The sequence below is a fragment of the Saccopteryx bilineata genome, chromosome 10 (assembly GCF_036850765.1).
Source record: "Saccopteryx bilineata isolate mSacBil1 chromosome 10, mSacBil1_pri_phased_curated, whole genome shotgun sequence".
NCBI lineage: Eukaryota > Metazoa > Chordata > Mammalia > Chiroptera > Emballonuridae > Saccopteryx > Saccopteryx bilineata.
In genome coordinates, this window is record NC_089499.1 from 50,587,101 (window position 1) to 50,609,008 (window position 21,908).

General features: G+C 45.4%; 1 protein-coding gene across 2 annotated transcripts in view; it reads right to left on the reverse strand.

Moving 5' to 3' along the window:
* Positions 1–21,908, reverse strand: part of IRAK2 (interleukin 1 receptor associated kinase 2) — an 89,556-nt gene that overhangs the window by 2,331 nt on the left and 65,317 nt on the right. For both annotated transcript variants that reach the window (XM_066246053.1, XM_066246051.1), the window contains 3 exons: positions 16,996–17,058; positions 5,805–5,996; positions 419–710 (listed from right to left, as the gene is read on the reverse strand). In XM_066246053.1, coding sequence (XP_066102150.1) covers positions 419–710; positions 5,805–5,996; positions 16,996–17,058 — 547 coding nt within the window. The remainder of the gene's footprint in view (positions 1–418; positions 711–5,804; positions 5,997–16,995; positions 17,059–21,908) is intronic.

Genomic DNA, 21,908 nt, shown 5'->3' on the forward strand with positions numbered 1-21,908 from the left:
CAAGTGCAATGGGAGCCACACAAGGACTTTAAGCAAGGGGTGACTTCATTTTTTTTTTTTAATCACCCTGGTTGGCCCCTGGAAAAATGATTTGTGAGGGGCCAAATTGGACCAGGGAGGACAAAGGACAGCTGTGCAGTCACCAAGCAAGAAAGCAGTAGCTTGGGGGATGGCTGTGATGTGGAGAAGCAGACAGACCTGAAAGGTACTTAGATCAGTGGATAGCACTGAGTGATGGAGTGGACACGGGGGGCTAGAGGGAGAGGGAGGTATCAAGAATGACTCCTCCAGGTTTCTCTGTGCAGTTAGGTGGTCGAGGAATGGCTGAATAACCAAAGGAACGCATGAATGAGGGAGATGGAAGGAATAAATGAGGGGTTGTGTTTGGGACGTATAAATCAGACCTCCATACACTTACCATCCTGGGGAGGATCCACACTGGTAGAGGCCTCAGAGGAGGAGTCAGCCTGCACTGCCCTGCTGGCCTGCGTCCTGCCTTCCCTATCCTCTGTGGGAGCAGGCGAAGCAGCAACCCCAGACCAGCGAGCTGCCCTCATGGAGGAGGAGGCACTGAGGCTGGAATTGTCCACATCATCCGTTTCTTCTGGGGTGTTAGAGGAAGAACCTGTGGCTTCAGAAAGCCCACCCCAAAGGAGCGACGCCTCCTGACCTCTGAGCTGCTTTTCCACAGCAGCCACAGAGCCACACACCTTGAGGAAGAGAGAAAAGAGCACTCACCAAGAATTCTTTCTGAAAGCAAAAATCTAACACAGGGGTCCCCAAACTACGGCCCGCGGGCCACATGTGGCCCCCTGAGGCCATTTATCCGCCCCCCCCGCACTTCCGGAAGGGGCACCACCATCTCATTAGCCAAAAGCAGGCCCATAGTTCCCATTGAAATACTGGTCAGTCTGTTGATTTAAATTTACTTGTTCTTTATTTTAAATATTGTATTTGTTCTCGTTTTGTTTTTTTACTTTAAAATAAGATATGTGCAGTGTGCATAGAGATTTTTTCATAGTTTTTTTTATAGTCTGGCCCTCCAACGGTCTGAGGGACAGTGAACTGGCCCCCTGTGTAAAAAGTTTGGGGACCCCTGATCTAACAGGTCCCTCAGGCTTCAGGAGAAAGAGACATTGATGAATCAAATGCTTGTTGCTTTGCCTGGAAGAACAGCATCCTTCCTTTGAAGAGCTAAACTTGCCCCATCTACCGTAGCCATAGATAAAATCACATGACTAAGATAGACCAACCATAGTATCACATTCCTCTGACCATAATGATTGGTCCAGGTTTGGGCACATGACAGAATCAGTCCAATTAAAATCCTACTCTGCAGCGGTAGAGCGTCGGCCTAGCGTGCGGAGGACCGGGGTTCGATTCCCGGCCAGGGCACACAGGAGAAGCGCCCATTTGCTTCTCCACCCCTCCGCCGCGCTTTCCTCTCTGTCTCTCTTCCCCTCTCGCAGCCAAGGCTCCATTGGAGCAAAGATGGCCCGGGCGCTGGGCATGGCTCTGTGGCCTCTGCCTCAGGCGCGTGGCTCTGTTCGCAACATGGCCACGCCCAGGATGGGCAGAGCATCGCCCCCTGGTGGGCAGAGCGTCGCCCCTGGTGGGCGTGCCGGGTGGATCCCGGTCGGGCGCATGCGGGAGTCTAACTGTCTCTCCCTGTTTCCAGCTTCAGAAAAATTAAAAAAAAAAAAAAAAAAAAAAAAAATCCTACTCTGAAATTTTTCCACCTAAAATTAATTGAGTAATGATTCCCCTTTTCTTTCTAGTGGCAGAGCCAGACTTCCTACCACACATGGAAGGCCCATTTATAGTAGGTGAAAATGAAGCCCCAATACAGAGTAAAACCGGCACGAGATGGAGAGTCACAGACACAGATAGTTGCACCTTTGTTGACTGCGACCCTGGTTCTAGCTGCCTTAGAAATGCCTGTCTTATCTGCTGTTTGGTTAAATGAGCCAATAAATTCATTCATCCATCCATCCATCCATCCATCCATCAATTTGTTCGTATCCCATTTCTTTCTCTGTGTCTTTATGTATGTGTGAGTATGTGTGTGTTTCTAAGAGTCTGATTTGAGTTTCTGTCACTTTCAACTACAAATGCCCTAAGAATTAGAAAAAAACGGAAGGAATGCCTCTTCTTTACACATTCACACACACACAGGGCATAATACATACATACCCTTAATAACAATAAATCTCATTTCCTCAGTGCCTTGCAATTTACAAAGCACATTTGACACATGATGCACAATGAATTTGTATACATAATTAAAAGTACAAAGAGGTTAAGTTCCCTGCCTAAGGCTACCCAGCTAGTAAGTGGCAGGGCTGACCACTGAACCCAGTCCTGCTTGTCTTAAAAGTCCATGACCCAGGCCCTGGCCGGTTGGCTCAGTGGTAGAGCGTCGGCCTGGCGTGCAGGAGTCCCAGGTTCGATTTCCGGCCAGGGCACACAGGAGAGGCGCCCGTCTGCTTCTCCGCCCCTCCCCCTCCCCTTCCTCTCTGTCTTTCTCTTCCCCTCCCACAGCTGGGGCTCCACTGGAGCAAAGTTTGCCAGGGCGCTGAGGATGGCTCTGTGGCCTCTACCTCAGGTGCTAGAATGGCTCTGATTGCGGCAAAGCGACGCCCCAAGATGGGCAGAGCATCGCTCCCTGGTGGGCATGCCGGGTGGATCCTGGTCGGGCGCATGCGGGAGTCTGTCTGACTGCCTCCCTGTTTCCAGCTTTGGAAAAATACAAAAAAAAAAAAAAAAAAGTCCATGACCCAGTTGATCTCTCATCTTCCTAGCTTGGTTGTGAAATACTGGGGGTAAGGACCATTCTTCATTCTCTTTGTATACCTAAAGTCCTCTATCCTCTTTATAGTACAGAGCAAATGCCTCCTCATCCTTCAAGGCTCAGATCAAATGTCACCTCTTGAAATAAATCTTCAGAGTATATGCCCAACAAATACTTGCCAAGTTACAAACAACATTCCTTTGTGGCAAGGTATGGCCATAAAACTAGGTTCTGGACTTTGGGGTAAGAAAGATAGTGATATGTGCATTTCCAGGTAACACCTTTAAAAAGAAGGGGGTGTGGCCTGACCTTTGATGTCACAGTGGAAAAAGCATCAACCTGTAATGCTGAGGTCGCTGGTTCAAAACCCTGGGCTTGCTGGGTCAAGGCACAGGTGAGAAGCAACCACTGAGTGGTTTCCGCTCCTCCTTGCCCCCCCTTCTCTCTCTCTCTCTCCTTTCTAAAAATAAATAAATAAAATCTAAAAAAGAAAAAAAAGGCCTGGCCTGTGGTGGCACAGTGAATAAAGTGTCATTTGGTTCAAAACCCTGGGCTTGCCTGGTCAAAGCACATACAACAAGCCATTGAACAAGTAAAGTGAAGCAACTATGAACTGATACTTCTCACTCCCCCCACCCCCCCACTCTCTCCTTGCTCTGTAAAATCAATAAATAAAAATCTTAAAAAAAAAAAAAAAAGGAAGGGGCTATGTTCTCTTCCTCTTCCCGTTAACCCCCTTTCAATAGCTGGCATGCAGATGTGATGACCTGAGCTAGAACGGCCATCTTGGACTTTGAAACAGGAAGCCAGATGGTAAGGACAGCAGAGCAACAATTTAGGAACCTGGGTCCCAATACGGTGGCACTGCCACATCAGCTCTGGACTGCCTACATTCAAACTGTTAAGCTAAAGAGAATAATCTTCTACCTCATTTAAACTACTGTATTTTGAAGTCTCTTCATTATAGCAGCTTCTTCAAGAGTACTTTAATATACTGAACAAAAAAATAAAATGAATTAAAGGATGACAGCCTGCATGAAAGAATAGTTGGTCGAGGAAGAGAGATCTTTTTAAAAACATAAATTTGGCCTGACCATGAGGTGGTGTGAGCAGATAGAGCATAGGCCTGAGATGCTGAGGAGCCAGTTCTGAAACTCCAAGGTCACCAGCTTGAGTGTGGGATCATAGACATGACCCCATGGTCACTGGCTTGAAGCCCAACAGGGCTGGCTTGAGCAAAGGGTCACTGGCTCAGCTGGAAGCACCTTCCCACCCCCGTCAAAGCACATATGAGAAAGAGATCAATGAACAACTAAAGTGCCACAACTATGAGCTGATGCTTCTCATCTCTCTCTTTTCCTGTCTGTCCTTCTCTCTCACTAAAAAAAAAAAGAGAGAGAGAGAGAGAGAACATAAATTTGATTATATCCTGCCCCTGAAACCCCCTAGTGACTTCTTCAAAACCCAGACTGCCTGCACAGCCCTTTATTATTAGGTTTATTATTATTATTATCCTCCCTCCTTAGCAGCCTCATCACAAGCCTCATCATTGCCCCATGTACTTGATGTTTCAGACACTCTGACTTCTAGGCTCTTGACTTTGCCAGGTTCTCCCTCAACTCGAACCATTTGCATAAACTGTTACTTCTGCCTGGACAGCTTTTTATCAGCTTACGCATCACGTCCTCGGGAAAGTCCTCCTTGGTGGGTCTCCTGGCATACACTATTTCAGTGCTCACCATATAGCCAATGACTGTGCAATGTCTGTGAGCTCCAGGAAAATGGAACTGGTCTCATTCACCAATATATCCTCCATGCCAGCACACAACTGTGTTGAATGAATGGCTGAACACCATAGGTCTAGAGTACAGAACAGCCCAGGCTTAGTACAGTGACTCAGGTCTCTAGCTCCTGCCACATCATGGTGCAAGACTATGGACGTGGGACTGAGCCTGGAGTCCAGAGAGCTCTGACAGAAACTCACTCTGAGGCCTCATCTTTTCCTCTCCCTGCACCTCTACTTCCCCACCTATAAAATGGGACGCTTGGGCTACAGTACTGATTTTTGATGATTTTTTTTAGCTACCACAATCCCTTTCCTCAAATAAAATACTGAGAACCCAATATAATTATGAAAAATTAAAGTGGTGTCTCATGGTCCCCACAGTTTTCTTGCTGCCAACAGCAAACCTTAAGGTCCTTTCAAGGAGCCTTTGCCAGATACCACTTGAAAATCACTCGGCTAGATTTTCTCTAAGAGCCCTCTCAGGCAGTAATTTTGTCCTTGAAAGACCTAGCAGTAGTAGACAAACTTATACCTACTACCATAGAAACCACCTTCACATACCCTATCCATTAAAAAATGTTTTACCCCTTGTGGTTGATTTCTGAGGTGTCTGCTTAGCCCACAATCTGAGGATGCTCCCTTTCTCCTTTCAAGGGTTGGCCCCCTGACTACCAAAGGCTTATATACCGGACCCCACCCGCTCATCTTACCTGACTGGCCAACGGGGTCAACCTGACCCTAGCTAGGTCAATCAGGTTTTCTCACTGAGATGTTGGGATAGGGATGTGAAGACTTGGTCCCTCCGTAGGGGTAGACCTATAACATATACATGGATATGGCCATATCGCCTAACCAAGAAAATGACGAAAAAGAGAAAGGGGGCCTAAAGAAAGAAGAGAAGAAATAAAGAAGATTCCGAGAAAGCAGCCAGAGTTCTGCTCACAACCAAGGGTGTGGTCCTGGGCCCCTCAGGCCAGCAGCACACAGCCCTCAGGCTCCCGAGACACCCTTACCCACATACTGTCATGTTTTGCTGATGTCAGTTCCAACAGGTTCTGCTCCTTGCAACCAAATACAGCCCTGGTTTATGAGATCACATCTTCATGAAGGGATCAACCCTGAGTCTTAACCTAGTCCCTAATGGAGACTCATGTGGCCCCCCAAAATGAGGCCCAGATGACCCAGGGCACAGCCCATTGCTGGGGAAAGGCTGAAAGGCAGGCTCACCTCCGCCAGGCTGGCATTCCGCCTCCGCAGGCAGAGGCAGGCGGCCATGGCCAAAGCCTCAGCACAGTCTTCTGGTAGCTTCCCTGCTCTCCTCGCCAGGTACTTCTGGCAGATCTCCTTGGCTATCATTTTCTCCACACCCATCTTCTTGGAGGTGCTGCTGCTTGGAATTTCAATGAGAAGTAAATCCTTCTGTGGGAAAAGCAGAAGAAACACCCCTGAGTGAGCTGCAGAGGTGTGGGATCCAAACACATCTGCCCCACCCACCTCCATGACGACACCAGAGCTGCAAAAACTTCTCAAAACACCAACAAGATTTTTGTGTGTGTGTGACAGAGAGAGAGAGAGAGAGCCAGAGAGAGGGACAGATAGGGACAGACAGACAGGAAGGGAGAAAGATGAGAAGCATCAATCATTAGTTTTTCGTTGTGCATTGCGACACCTTAGTTGTTCATTGATTGCTTTCTCATATGTGCCTTGACCGCAGCCTTCAGCAGACCGAGTAATCCCTTGCTCGAGCAAGCGACCTTTGGTCCAAGCTGGTGAGCTTTTGCTTAAACCAGATGAGCCCACGCTCAAGCTGGCGACTTCAGGGTCTTGAACCTGGGTCCTTCCGCATCCCAGTCCGAAGCTCTATCCACTGCACCACCGCCTGGTCAGGCGAGAAGCATCAATTCTTTGTTGCAGCACCTTAGTTGTTCATTGATTGCTTTCTCATATGTGCCTTGACCGGCGGGGGGGGGGGGGGGCACAGCAGACTGAGTGACCCCTTGCTCGAGCCAGCGACCTTGGGTCCAAGCTGGTGAACTTTGCTCAAACCAGATGAGCCCGTGTTCAAGCTGGACCTCGGGGTCTTGAAACTGGGTCCTTGGCATCCCAGCCCGATGCTCTATCCACTGCGCCACCGCCTGGTCAAGCAGAACACCAACAAGATTTAAAAAATAAATCCAAGGACCCCAGAAACAAGTAAAACAGCCAAAAACTGAAGAATTGATAAATTCCCTACATGCACAGGGCATTCCACAGTACACTCAAAAGATACCACAAATACAGTGGCTTAACCTTTCTAGGTAGGCATCAATTGGTTCATCAGAAAAATGGGTATAATAGGACTAACAAAAAGATTAAATGAGCCTTGGCCAGCTAGCTCAGTTGGTTAGAGTGTCATCCAGATAGGCCAAAGTTGTGGGTTCAATCCCCAGTGAGGGCACATATATCAACCAATAAATACATAAATAAGTAGAATGGCAAATTAGAGTTTCTCTCTCTTCTTCCTGTCTCTCTAAAATCAATCAAAAAAGATTAAATGATAAAATATATCTAAGCATAAAGTGTAATGCTGACACAGTAAACGTTTAATAGTCTATTAGTGATAATAATTAATACTAATAGCTATCACTTATATAGTACTTAATACATGCTAAGCACTTACATTAATAACAATTTTATTAATAATTACAGGGACAATCTCTTATAATATAAAATAAACATTTTAGGATGTAGGATTTTCACCCATGAAGGTAGAAACTTCACCTTACTCACCTTTGTATCCCTAGCACCAAGAATAGCGCCGGGCACATAGTAAGTGCCTCATAAATGTTTTCACAAAGTGTATACACTAACTTATTTTTTGGCTAAGTTTCATCTTTTAATTTTTGTTATTTCATTATTTTTAATAGAGGTTATTCAGTAAATGTAAAGCAAAATTAATTTTTATTGCTTTATACAACTTTTCATACAAAACATTTGCAATTTAGAAAGAAAGATTATCATAGATTATCAGACATGGGTTGTGATTTTTTTTTTTAATTCATTTTAGTGAGGAGAGAGAGAAGGGGGGAGGAGCAGGAAGCATCAACTCCCTCCCTTATGTGCCTCGACTGGGCAAGCCCAAGGTTTTGAACCGGTAACCTCAGCATTCCAGTGGGTTGTGATATTTGTAACAAAACAAGAGTCCCCATGCTGCCTCAGTTTCCCTATCCAGAAAAAGGTTGTCTAAGGATCCAATAATACTTAAATACCTGACTCTATCAAGACTCTAATGCCTGCGTCGGCCTAGCGTGCGGAGGACCCGGGTTCGATTCCCGGCCAGGGCACACAGGAGAAGCGCCCATTTGCTTCTCCACCCCTCCGCCGCGCTTTCCTCTCTGTCTCTCTCTTCCCCTCCCGCAGCCAAGGCTCCATTGGAGCAAAGATGGCCCGGGCGCTGGGGATGGCTCTGTGGTCTCTACCTCAGGCGCTAGAGTGGCTCTGGTCGCAACATGGCGACGCCCAGGATGGGCAGAGCATCGCCCCCTGGTGGGCAGAGCGTTGCCCCTGGTGGGCGTGCCGGGTGGATCCCGGTCGGGCGCATGCGGGAGTCTGTCTGACTGTCTCTCCCCGTTTCCAGCTTCAGAAAAATGAAAAAAAAAAAAAAAAAAAAAAAAAGACTCTAATGCCTGGAGACTAAAAAATTCTCGCTGGCAAGGGCTGCATTTTGTGTGCATGTGCGTGTGTGTGTGTGTGACAGTGACAGAAAGAGACAGAGGGACAGATGGGGACATACAGACAGAAAGGGAGAGAGATGAGAAGCATCAATTCTTCGTTGCAGCACGTTATTTGTTCATAGATTGCTTTCTCATATGTGCCCTGATTGGGGGGCTACAGCAAACCAAGTGACCCTTGCTCAAGCCAGCGACCTTGGGCTCAAGCCAGTGACACTGTGTTCAAGCTGGTGAGCTGTGCTCAAACCAGATGAGCCCACGCTCAAGCTGGCGACCTTGGGGTTTCAAACCTGCGTCCTCTGCATCCTGGTCTGATGCTTTATCCACTGCGCCACCACTTGGGCAGGCAAGGGCTGCATTTTTATTTTTGTTTTTTGTATTTTGTATTTTAACAAAGTTAGAAGCAGGAAAGCAGTCAGACAGACTCCCGCATGTGACTGACTGAAACCACCCAGCACGCCCACCAGGGGACGATGCTCTGCCCATCTGGGGCGTCGCTCTGTTGCCACCAGAGCCATTCTAGCACCTGAGGCAGAGGCCATGGAGCCATCCTCAGCGCCCGAGCCAACTTTGCTCCAAAGGAGCCTCGGCTGCGGGAGGGGAAGAGAGAGACAGAGAGGAAGAAGAGGGGAAGGGGTGGAGAAGCAGATGGGCGCTTCTCCTGTGTGCCCTGGCCAGGAATCAAACCCGGGACTCCTGCATGACAGGCCAAGGCTCTACCACTGAAGGGCTGCATTTTTTAATACCCTTTTGCATAATCCTCTCATGTGAACTCTGCCTTTGAAATGTTTATCTCTTGCCTGAACAGCAGTGGTGCAGTGGATTGAGCATTAGCCTGTGATGCTGAGGACCCAGGTTAGAAACCCTGATGTCACTAGCTTGAGTGCAAGCTCATTCGGCTTGAGCATAGGATCACCAGCTTGAGTGCGGGGTCACCACTTGAGCGTGGGATCATAGACATGACCCCATGATCACTGGCTTAGGCCCAAGGTTGCTGGCTGGAACAAGGGGTTACTCAGTCTGCTGTAGCCCGCCGGCCAAGGCACATATGAGAAAGCAATCAATGAACAACTAAGATGCTGCAACAAAGAATTATTGCTTCTCGGTGGCGCAGTGGAGAGAGCATCAGACTGGGATGCAGAGGACCCGGGTTCGAGACCCCGAGGTCGCCAGCTTGAACGCAGGCTCATCTGGTTTGAGCAAAAACTCACCAGCTTGAACCTAAGGTCGCTGGCACCAGCAAGGGGTTACTTGGTCTGCTGAAGGCCCACGGTCAAGACACATATGAGAAAGCAATCAATGAACAACTAAGTGTTGCAACGCGCAATGAAAAAAAAAAAACTAATGATTGATGCTTCTCATCTCTCTCCGTTCCTGTCTGTCTTTCCCTATCTATCCCTCTCTCTGACTCACTCTCTGTCTCTGTAAGAAATAAATAAATAAATAAATAAATAAATAAATAAATAAATATTTTTAAAAAAGAATTATTGCTTCTCATCTCTCTTCCTTCCTGTGTCTGTCCCTGTCTATCCCTCTCTCTGACTCTGTCTCTGTAAAAAATAAAAATAAAACAAAAATAATTAAAAGTTTATCTCTTTTGCCCTGGCCAGCTGGCTCAGCGGTAGAGTGTTGGCCTGGCATATGGAAGTCCTGGGTTCAATTCCTGACCAGGGCACACAGGAGAAGCACCCACCTGCTTCTCCACCCTTCCTTTTCTGCTTTCTCTCTATCTCTCTCTTCCCCTCCCGCAGCCAAGGCTCCATTGGAGCAAAGCTGGCCTGGGCGCTGAGGATGGCTCCATGGCCTCTGCCTCAGGTGCTAGAATGGGTCCAGTTGCAGTGGAGCAAAGCCCCAGAGGGGCTGAGCATTGCCCTCTGGTGGGCATGCCAGGTGAATCCCAGTTGGGCGCATGTGAGAGTCTGTCTGTCTGCATCCCCCACGCTTCTCACTTCATAAAAATACAAAAAGCTGACCTGTGGTGGCGCAGTGGATAAAGCGTCGACCTGGAAATGCTGAGGTCGCCGGTTCAAAACCTGAGCTTGCCTGGTCAAGGCACATATCGGAGTTGATGCTCCCAGCTCCTCCTCCCTGTCTCTCTCTCCTCCCCCTCTCTCTCTCTCTCTCTCTCTCTCCTCTCTAAAAAAAAAAAATGAATAAATTAAAAAAAAAATGTTTCTACATTTAAAAAAAAAAAAATACAAAAAGAGGCCCTGGCCGGTTGGCTCAGCGGTAGAGCGTCGGCCTGGTGTGCGGGGGACTCAGGTTTGATTCCCGGCCAGGGCACATAGGAGAAGCGCCCATTTGCTTCTCCACTCCCCCCTCCTTCCTCTCTGTCTCTCTCTTCCCCTCCCGCAGCCAAGGCTCCATTGGAGCAAAGATGGCCCGGGCGCTGGGGATGGCTCCTTGGCCTCTGCCCCAGGCGCTAGAGTGGCTCTGGTCGCGGCAGAGCAAAGCCCCGGAGGGGCAGAGCATCGCCCCCTGGCGGGCAGAGCGTCGCCCCTGGTGGGCGTGCTGGGTGGATCCCAGTCGGGCGCATGCGGGCGTCCGTCTGACTGTCTCTCCCCGTTTCCAGCATCAGAAAATTACAAAAAAAAAAAAAAATACAAAAAGAAAAGTTTACCTCTTTTAAAAATATAATGATGTATCAAGTTGATAAATCAATAAATAACAGAACTGTATTATTTACGGACATGGAGGTGACTACCATCCAAAACTGAAACAGAAGCAGAAACTGTTCAAAGTGATTGCCTTGAAAATTATGGATAAAGACTCTTCCCACCTGAAACACTCAACGAAACCATGGAGCTCATCTAGCAAGTTATCAAGAGAAGCTAAGAATACTCAGTGGCAGGGCGATGGGGGACTTAGTAATGGAGAGAATCAGCATGTCCCCTGGAACCCACTAAAGAAGCTTAGCACTGAAAGTAGGCCAGCTTGCTACATGCCTCATGTTGTGATGCTGCAGGAAGTACGCAGCACCACTAGGAAGTAGCACTGGCCGTGAATCTAAGTCTCTAGAGCTCCCTACCAGTGTACAGGAAACGTGCGAAACAGAGAAACAAGGATACCACAAGGACATCATCACCAAAACCTGATGTTGAGAGTCTACAGAACAAATGACTCACTTTATGCAGAAATGCAATGACATACAGAAAGAAAAGGGGAAACAGGTGCATTTAGAAAATTAAAATGTCTTAAGAAACATAACCAAAGGCAAATGTGGACATGGTTTAGACCTGGTTTCAAACAACCAAATTTAAAAAAAAATTTTTTGAGATGATTTGAGAAATCTAAATATGGAATAAGTATTAAATAACACTAGGAAATTCAGAAAACTATTATATGGATGAAATAACAGAATCTTGAATTTGCTTTAAAATGCACACACACAAGGTTTTGGGGGTGCAAAGAAATAAGAAAAGGATGATGTTGATAAGTGATGGGGTAGAGAAACAAATATTCCTTATATTCTTTTCTTCACTTTTGTGTATGTTTGAAATTGTCCATAATAAAAAGGCTTTTAAGAAGTAGCCATGCCGCCTAACCAGGTAGTGGCGCAGTGGATAGAGCATCGGACTGGGATGCAGAGGACCCAGGTTCGAGACCCCGAGGTTGCCAGCTTGAGCACAAGCTCATCTGGTTTGAGCAAAGCTCACCAGCTTGGACCTAAGGTCGCTGGCTCAAGCAAGGGGTTACTCGGTCTGCTGAAGGCCCACAGTCAAGGCACATATGAGAAAGCAATCAATGAACAACTAAGATGTTGCAACGAAAAACTGATGATTGATGCTTCTCATCTCTCTCTGTTCCTGTCTGTCTGTCTCTATCTATCCCTCTCTCTGACTCTCTGTCTGTCTCTGTAAAAAAAAAAAAAGAAGTAGCCATGCCTACCTAGAGAGTACTATGCTAAGTGAAATAAGTCAGTCAGAGAAAGACAAATGCCATATAATTTCACTTATATGTGGAATATAAAGAACAATGTAAATAAACAACAAAAAGAAACTCATAGATACAGAGAACAGAGTGATGGCTGCCAGAGGGGAGGTGATGGGGGGGCTGGGTGAAAAAGGTGAGGGGCTTGAGAAGTACAGATTGGGAGTTACAGACTAGTCATGGGGATGTGCAGCACAGCATAGGGAATATAACCATAGTATTGTAATAACTATGTATGGTGCCAGGTGGGTACTAGAAATATCACAGAAACCCTTTATAATATAATATGATTGTCTAACCATTACGCTGTACACCTGAAACTAAAACATAATAATATTAAATGTAAAAAATATATGTATTTTTTATTAAATTTAAAAATTAAAAAAATAAAGTAGAAAAAAAAAGAGAGGGGTATAGAGTCACTGCCCTGTGCTATTGGGTTTTCTAAGCCAGGTACACAGATTACTTGAATTTAAAATGTTAACTACATGAACTATTATTACAAAAACATTATATTACTAAATTTTTTTGTTAAAAAGTATATAATAAAAAACTTAGCCCTGGCCAGTTGGCTCAGTGGTAGAGCGTCGGCCTGGCGTGCAGGAGTCCTGGGTTCGATTCCCAGCCAGGGCACACAGGAGAAGTGTCCATCTGCTTCTCCACCCCTCCCTCTCTCCTTCCTCTCTGTCTCTCTCTTCCCCTCCCACAGCCAAGGCTCCATTGAAGCAAAGGTGGCCCGGGCGCTGAGGATGGCTCCATGGCCTCTGCCTCCGGCGCTAGAATGGCTCTGGTTGCAACAGAGCGACACCCCAGATGGGCAGAGCATCGCCCCCTGGTGGGCATGCCGGGTGGATCCTGGTCGGGCACATGCGGAAAACTGTCTGACTGCCTCCCAGTTTCCAACTTCAGAAAATACATAATTAATTAATTAATTAATTAAATAAAATATAAATGGTTAAAGTTAACTTTTCCCCCATGTCAACTCTCCAAGGGTGACCTCTGCTAATAGGTTGGATTACATTATTCTAGACTTTCTCCTACAAAAGCCTATAGCTACAATAATTTTAGTTATATACAGTAATTACAGTAATAGCAAGTGATTTCCTTAGAAGTATTAAAATTAAAGTAGCAATAATCAATAATAGACAGGAACAGAGAGAGATGAGAAGCATCAATCATCAGTTTTTCGTTGTGACACCTTAGTTGTTCATTGATTGCTTTCTCATATGTGCCTTGACCATGGGCCTTCAGCAGACCGAGTAACCCCTTGCTTGAGCCAGCGACCTTGGGTCCAAGCTGGTGAGCTTTGCTCAAACCAGATGAGCCTGTGCTCAAGCTGGCGACCTCGGGGTCTCGAACCTGGGTCCTCCGCATCCCAGTCCAATGCTCTATCCAATACACCACGCCTGGTCAGGCTCTCATTATTTTTTTTGATAAGAATGTTTATGTTAACTTAATTCAGAATTGCCAAAACCTGGAAGAAATAAATGGTCATACACCCACACAATAGACTACTCTTCAGCAATAAAAGGAATGAACCACTAATACATGTAACATGGGTGAATCTCAAAAAAGCACCCTACTAAGTTAAAGAAGCTGAAACAATGAGCTCACACTCAATGACTCCATTTATATGACACAGAAAAAAATACAATACCATATGGACAGAAATTAGTTCAGGAATTGCCAGGGGCTAGAAGTGGGGGAGCGGATTGACTATAAAGGGGTGTGAAGGAATTTTTTAGACAGATGGAAATATTCCATAGCTTGATTGTGTGGTAGTTACATAACTGTCTACATTTATCAAAACTCCTATCATTCTGTATACCTCAAAAGGGTGAATAATACCTCAAACAAAATGCACATGCCCAGACCAAGATTCACAAACAAAGCTACCTAGCAGCTTTATTTGTAATGGTCAAAAACTGGAAACACCCCAAATGTCCATCAGCAAGTAAATGGAAAAAAACTGGCATATCCATGCAATGGGGCGCTGCTCAGCATCAAATGAAATGAGCACAAACAGCCTGGCTGTATCTCAGAAGAATGATGCTGAGTGGACAGAGCCAGTCAACACAAGAGCACACACTGAATGCCTTCATTTATATGAAACTTCAGATATGGGAAACTTCTGTCCAGTTGCAGAAAGCACATAACCTGTGCCTGACAAGCGGTGCACAGTGGATTAAGCAACCGCCCAGGACACTGAGTGCCCTGGTTCAAAACCCTGAGGTCACTGGCTTGAGTGTGGAATCATCAACATGATCCCAAGGTCAGTGGCTTCAGCCCAAAGGTCATCTCTCCTCTCCTCTCCTCTCCCCCTCCCTTCCTCTCTCTCTCTCTCAAAATAGAAAGAAGAAAGAAAGAAAGAAAGAAAGAAAGAAAGAAAGAAAGAAAGAAAGGCCAGTGGCTGTAGGGGATGGAGAGGTGTAAGTGGAGGATTCAAAGGAGAAGATAATTGTAACCTCTGGTGTAGTGGCCATGTTCATTATCTTGATTTTCTGACAATGTCACAAATATACACGTGTCAAAATTTATCATATCATAGGCTTTAACCTCATTTTTATAAATATTTATAAACTTATATGCATAAAATTATTTATAAAAAAATCCACAGGCCCTGGCCAGATAGCTCGGTTGATTAGAGTATCATCCTAAAGCGCAGAAGTTGCCAGTTCAATCCTTGGTTAGAGCACATACAGGAGCAGCTGGATGTTCCTGTCTCTCTCTCTCTCCTTTCCACTCTCACAAAAACCAATAAATTTAAAAAAAAAGTTTTTTTAATTTCACGGGCCGACCAGGTGGTGGCGTAGTGGATATAGGATTGGCCTGGGACACTGAGGACCCAGGTTCAAAAGTCCAAGGTCCCGGCTTGAGTGCAGGCTCACCAGCTTGAGCATGGGATTATAGACATGACCCCATAGTCTCTGTCTTGATGCTCAAGGTTGCTGGCTTGAGCAAGAGGTCACTGGCTTGGCTGGAGCCCTCCCACCCCCACCGAGTCAAGGCTCAAGGCACATATAAGAAAGTAATCAATGAGCAACTAAGGTGCCACAACTATGGGCTGATGCTTCTCATCTCTCTCCCTTCTTGTCTCTCTCTCTCTCTCTCCCTCTCTCACTAAAAGAAAAAAAAAAATCATGGTATTCCATTCTGTGAATGATTACCCTGCAATTTCTTTAATCACCTCCCAATTGATAGATATTTCACTTGTCTGCAGTGCTTTACTATCATAAATAATGCTAAAGCATCCTTGTCCATCTGTCTTTCCTCACTGTATCAGAGGGTACCCACATTTTATGTTTTGTTAGAAACCACCCCATTCTGTCTGAAAACATCAGGTCCACAAACACTCCCCCAAGTGTAGGAGAGATCTGTGTCCTCCCAACCTGGACCACACCAGGTGTCAGCAGCTTTCATATCTGACTCGAATCTTCATGACATACGCAATCTTAACTGTGCACGTACCACAAAAGGAGATGATGAGAGACCATATTTGGGTCTAGAAGAGGAGAGAACCCAGATTTTTAAATAAATGCTATCCTTCATGTTTTTAGAAATCATTAACAAAAAAGAAACTTCTACCAAATTTCTCAAAAGCCTCCTCCTGTGACATTCACTTAGGGAGTCCCAGAAGACTGCTGAGGGGTGCATTTCGAGAAAACTGTCAGATGAGAAACTGTCCCAAACCACACAAACCACATGAGCTGCCCAAACTGACCTCTGCAGTATCTGGAACTCAGTGCCCATAAGAGACAGAGCTTGGGGAGTTCATTAGAGGGATAAGTTGTGACTTTCTATGGATTGGGGAGGCCTTCAGCTCCCCACCCCAAAACTCAGAGAATATTTTTGGGGCCCAGTCACAAAAGTCAACTGCTCCAATAGCCTCAACATCAACTCAGAAGGGGGTCCTCTCAAACTGATAAAGAAGACCAGAACTTGCAGAAATTTGGAACTCTACCAAAGACATGGGTTCAAATCACAGTTTGATCAATGACCACTGAGGAGCATGAGACAAGTCTCTTCACCTTGGCCTTGGTTTTCTCGCTGTAAAATGGGGATGATAATACTGAATTCATATGGTGGAACTGCCATGAGAATTCAACAGTCAGAGGAGTGTCGGGGTTGAGCACTCAGGATGTGCAATCCAGAGGAACTGACTCAGAATTCCAGAGCAGGCAAATTTCAGAGCGTGCTTTCTTCATTGATAGATGGATATGATGCCTCTATCAATCTTATGGGGATGCTGTGATGACTTAGAAAGATTATTTCTGGAAAGTGCCAAATATAATCAAGCTGTGTTGTTATATTTTTTATTTTTTTAAATTTTTGATGGTGAGATTATTATTATTTTTATTTATTTATTCATTTTAGAGAGGAGAGAGAAAGGGAGAGAGAGAGAGACAGAGAGGGAGAGAGAGAGAGGAGAGAGAGACAGAGAGAGAAGGTGGGGAGGAGCTGGAAGCATCAACTCCCATATGTGCCTTGACCAGGCAAACCCAGGGTTTCGAACTGGCAACCTCAGCATTTCCAGGTTGATGCTTTATCCACTGCGTCACCACAGGTCAGGCTGTTGTTATATTTTTTAAATGACACTATACATATAGAAACCTATTTCAAAGGGCTTAAGTTAACTTTTACCAATATGAGGATAAACCCTATTTGATTGCCTGATGTGTAGAGAGAAGAAGTGTTCCGTCTATACATTCTAAATTCTACTATTGTGAAAAAGTAATTGCTGGCTACAGGTGGGGTACAGAAGTGACTGGTTCCCTTACCAGGTAAACTGGGCTTCGGTTGTTATCCATTGCAGGGATGCCAGTGAGGACCTCAGCTAACACCTGGAGAGAACAATGGAGTTAGCGCAGCTTACACAATCATGCACAAGGTTGGGCAGGAGATTCTGGCAAAGAAAGAAGCTTCTTTTTTTTTATTCTTTTTTGGGGGGGGCAGAGACAGAGAGAGGGACAGATAGGGACAGACAGACAGGAAGGGAGAGAGATGAGAAACATCAATTCTTTGTTGCGGCTCCTTAGCTGTTCATTGATTGATTTCTCATATGTGCCTTGACCGGGGGGCTATAGCAGACCGAGTGACCCCTCGCTCGAGCCAGCGACCTTGGGCTCAAGCTGGTGAGCCTTGTTCAAACCAGATGAGCCCGCACTCAAGCTGGCGACCTCGAGGTCTCAAATCTGGGTCCTCCACATCTCAGTCTGACGCTCTATTCACTGTGCCACCGTCTGGTCAGGTGAGAGAAGCTTCTTCTCGGTAACAAAAGTCTGAGCTCTAAGTCTGGTTCTGCCACTGGCCAGCATAGACACATGCCCAAAATCCGCAACATGAGAATATCACTATACTTCCTCCATTAAAGGTGCCACCTAGCTGGTAGTGGAAAGTTCAAATTAATTGGTAACAAGGCAAGGGAATAGGAACCAAATGTATGTGTATTACCATCAATTTTATAAGTACATTTATATGTATATATACATAAACTATAAACTATTTGCATATATATGCATATATACATAATACATGTTATACATGTACACATATCTCTTTATATTTATCTACATATACACATTTATACACACACACTATATTTTAAAGATAATTTCATTTAAAAATCCATCAGAAATGATAAGCAGGCATTGTTATGTCAATCTCAGGAAACTGTAATCCATGTGCAGATATATATTCTGTGCAGAAAATCTCATCAACACCTATTGCATGTTTCATCCATCTGCCTTTATTAACATTATTTGTTCATTAATTCATCTATTCACTAAAGGAGCACAGACCTGAGCCAGTATACACCACCACAAAATTAACAAACTGTGGTATATGTCTTAGCAAACAGGAAACCTGCTTTGAACAGAAATTCTTGACATAGGTAATAGCATGGTAGTTAAGGACTCTATAGTCAGGTCTGGGTTTAAATTCTGGCTTTGGCCTGACCAGGCGTTGTCACAGTATACAGAGAGTCTGCCTGGGACACAGAAGTATCAGGTTCGAAACACTGAGTGCAGATCACTGGCTTGAGCATGGGATCATACACATGACCCCATGGTTATTGGCTTGAGCCCAAGGTCACTGGCTCAGTTGCAGCACACTGGTCAAGGCACATATGAGAAAGCAATCAATGAACAACTAAGGTGCCTCAACAAAAAGTTAACAGCTCTCATCTCTCTCCCTTCCTGTCTGTCTGACCCTCTCTCTGCCTCTCTTTCTCTCTAAAAAAAAAAGACAAATTCTGACTGTTCCTTATACATGCAAGTGGGCAAGTAACTAAAATGAGCCTGTGTCTTCATTCAGTAAATGGGGGCTTGGTGGTAGTGAATATAGGGAATGAGTTCCCAACCTCTCATGTCAAATCTCTCTTCCACAACCCCTCTAAGAAGCAATTCATAATAGGTTCCCATTTACTGCCAAGAAATCCTCCACTGTAGAGAGGGCCCACTGGGTTAATAACAGACTGGCACTGACCAGGAGGGGGCAGCTGCGGGCACCCCTGCAGCAAGTGGACAGGAGCCATTTGGAAAGAGACTCCCACCAGCACTTGCCAGAAAGGAAGGGACAAACAAGAGGAAATAAACATTTCCTCTGTTGCTTCCATACTTCAGGCTCTGTGCTGGGCCTTTTACAGAGGTCATTTAGTGCTCACCAAAAACACTGAGAAATGTAGTATTCCCCATAAAAGAAATCAAAGTTCAAAATCATACTTAGTCAATGGCAGAGCTGAGAAACAGAGTGCAGAGAGTCAGTGGGCACTGAATGACTGAATGAATGAATGCATAAGGAAGTCAACTGTAAACCAAAATCAAGAATGAAGGTGTAAAGATAGAAATAATAAAATAAACCACTATAATCATCATCATCATCATCATCATCATCTTGGTATGTGCAGGGTACTATGCTAACCATTTTATATAACATCTTATTAATCTACATATGTATCATTACTCCCATTTTACAGAGGACAAAACTAAGGCCTAGCCCTGGACAAGTAGCTCAGTTGGTTAGTCATCCCCATGCACCAAGGTTACGGGTTCGATTCTTGGTCAGGGCACAGACAAAAATCAACCAATGATGCATGAATAAAGTGAAACAACAAATTGATGTTTCTCTCTCTCTCTTGTAGATCAATAAAAAACAAACAAACAAAAAAACTGAGGCCCAGGGTTATAGGTGATGTACCCTACATTACACAGCTGAAAGTAACTGAGCTGAGACCCAAATCCATGCCTGGTGGTTTCGGGGTTCAGTCCTATCATGTATTTTATTTATTTATTTATTGGTTTTACAGAGTAGGAAAAGAGAGAGGGGGAGGAACAAGAAGTATCAACTCATAGTTGCTCCACTTTAGTTGTTCACTGATTGCTTTTCGTATGTGCCTTGACCAGGCAAGCCCAGAGTTTTGAGCCGACAACCTCAGCATTCCAGGTCAACACTTTATCCACTGCACCACCACAGACCAGGCAGTCCCAAAATGTCTTAAAGGAGCAGAAGCCTGGGAGAGCCTGCTGAGCTGCACTGACCACTCAGTGGGGCCAAGGAAACCAGAAGAGCTGATGAGCCAGGAGACAGAGGAAGTGGAATCTGATATGTGGAGGGCAGGGCTGAGGACAGAAGGTGGCTTAGGGGGAGGGTACTAGTAGGAGAGGTGGACAGACACAAGATTGTGGTCAGAGAGAGGAAGTGCAGGAAGAAAGAGGGCAAGGTCCAAAATACAGCTATTTGCTTTTGGCAGAGGTCAACCAGAGACTGTCAGTTTTCTCAGCCAGCATTCCCCAGACCTGGTTCCATGGAACACTGATGCTAAGAGATACTAAGGAAAAAAGGTTCAATTATCAAATTAATTTGGAAAACACAGCACAGTGTTTGCCCAGCTGTGGTAAATTCACAATTATCAGATTAAATTCTCTGATTAATTTTGTGGTAAAGAAATCTGCTTGACTTTGCTTAACCCAGATTTCTCAAATCTATTTGGCCACAAACCTTTAAACACACCAAACCTACAGCGATCTCAAGGAATTGGTGTTCTGTAGAAATATACAACGAAAACTGCTATTTTTCAGACCATGAATTCCTCGGGAAGGGATTGTGTTTTAGTTACATTTGTATTTTACACAAATTTTACACACAGTAATGATAGCCAGGATGGCGATGAGGATGAGAGATGGACAGTGAATGAATGGCTGGGCGCTGGATGGATGGACAATGAACAGATAGGTGGATCGATAAGTGAATGAATGTTAAATAAATGGTTGGAGAGATGGATGGACAGATGGACAAAACAGATGGATGAACAAATAAGGACACACACAACTAGATAGAAAATTAGAAGGATGGATGGATGGAAATCAGAGAAGTCAGGAGATGATATCTGTGGCCACCTAAAATCTGGACTCTCCTGAGTGGCTTTACTTCAAGGATTGGGCGAATTACTTCTTTAACAGGCTAGAGCAGGAGTGGCCAACAGTTTTTGCCCCCGGGCCAGATTAGAAAGAAAACTTTTTTCACAGGCCAGATGAAATATTAAAATTAAAAAATGTTAAATACAAAAACGATTTGTGTAAGTAAACAAAATTTTACTATGTAATTTGTTTATGAATAAATGTAAGTAATTTAGTACAACAAATTAACAAAAAAACTAATGTGACCTGTTGAGGTGCTTTGCATCACATATAATTTTTTTAATATCTGGCTCTATTCTTTTTTTTTTTTTTTTTTTTTTTGTATTTTTCTGAAGTTGGAAACAGGGAGAGACAGCCAGACAGACTCCCGCATGCGCCCGACCGGGATCCACCCAGCACGCCCACCAGGGGCGACACTCTGCCCACCAGGGGTCGATGCTCTGCCCCTCCGGGGCGTCGCTCCACCACGACCAGAGCCACCCTAGCGCCTGGGGCAGAGGCCAAGGAGCCATCCCCAGCGCCCGGGCCACCATCCTTGCTCCAATGGAGCTTTGGCTGCGGGAGGGGAAGAGAGAGACAGAGAGGAAGGGGGGGGGGTGGAGAAGCAAATGGGCGCCTCTCCTATGTGCCCTGGCCGGGAATCGAACCCGGGTCCCCCGCATGCCAGGCTGACGCTCTACCACTGAGCCAACCGGCCAGGGCCTGGCTCTATTCTTGTAGTAGCTATTCTATTTGTATTTTTTTTTTTTTTTTGTATTTTTCTGAAGCTAGAAACGGGGAGAGACAGTCAGACAGACTCCCGCATGCGCCCGACCGGGATCCACCCAGCACGCCCACCAGGGGGCGATGCTCTGCCCCTCCGGGGGGTCGCTCTGTTGTGACCAGAGCCACTCTAGTACCTGGGGCAGAGGCCAAGGAGCCATCCCCAGCGCCCGGGCCATCTTTGCTCCAATGGAGCCTCAGCTGCGGGAGGGGAAGAGAGAGACAGAGAGGAAGGAGAGGGGGAGGGGTGGAGAAGCAAATGGGCGCTTCTCCTGTGTGCCCTGGCCGGGAATCGAACCTGGGACTTCTGCACGCCAGGCCGACGCTCTACCACTGAGCCAACCGGCCAGGGCCGTAGTAGCTATTCTTAACACACCATCCAAATGTAAATCATTCAATCTTGATCTTGTACTTTTATTTAGGTTGATTAAAGAAAAAGTTTGTTCACAAATATAAGTTGAGCTGGAGATTACTGAAGATATTGTAATTTATGTATAACGATTTAAAAGTACTAC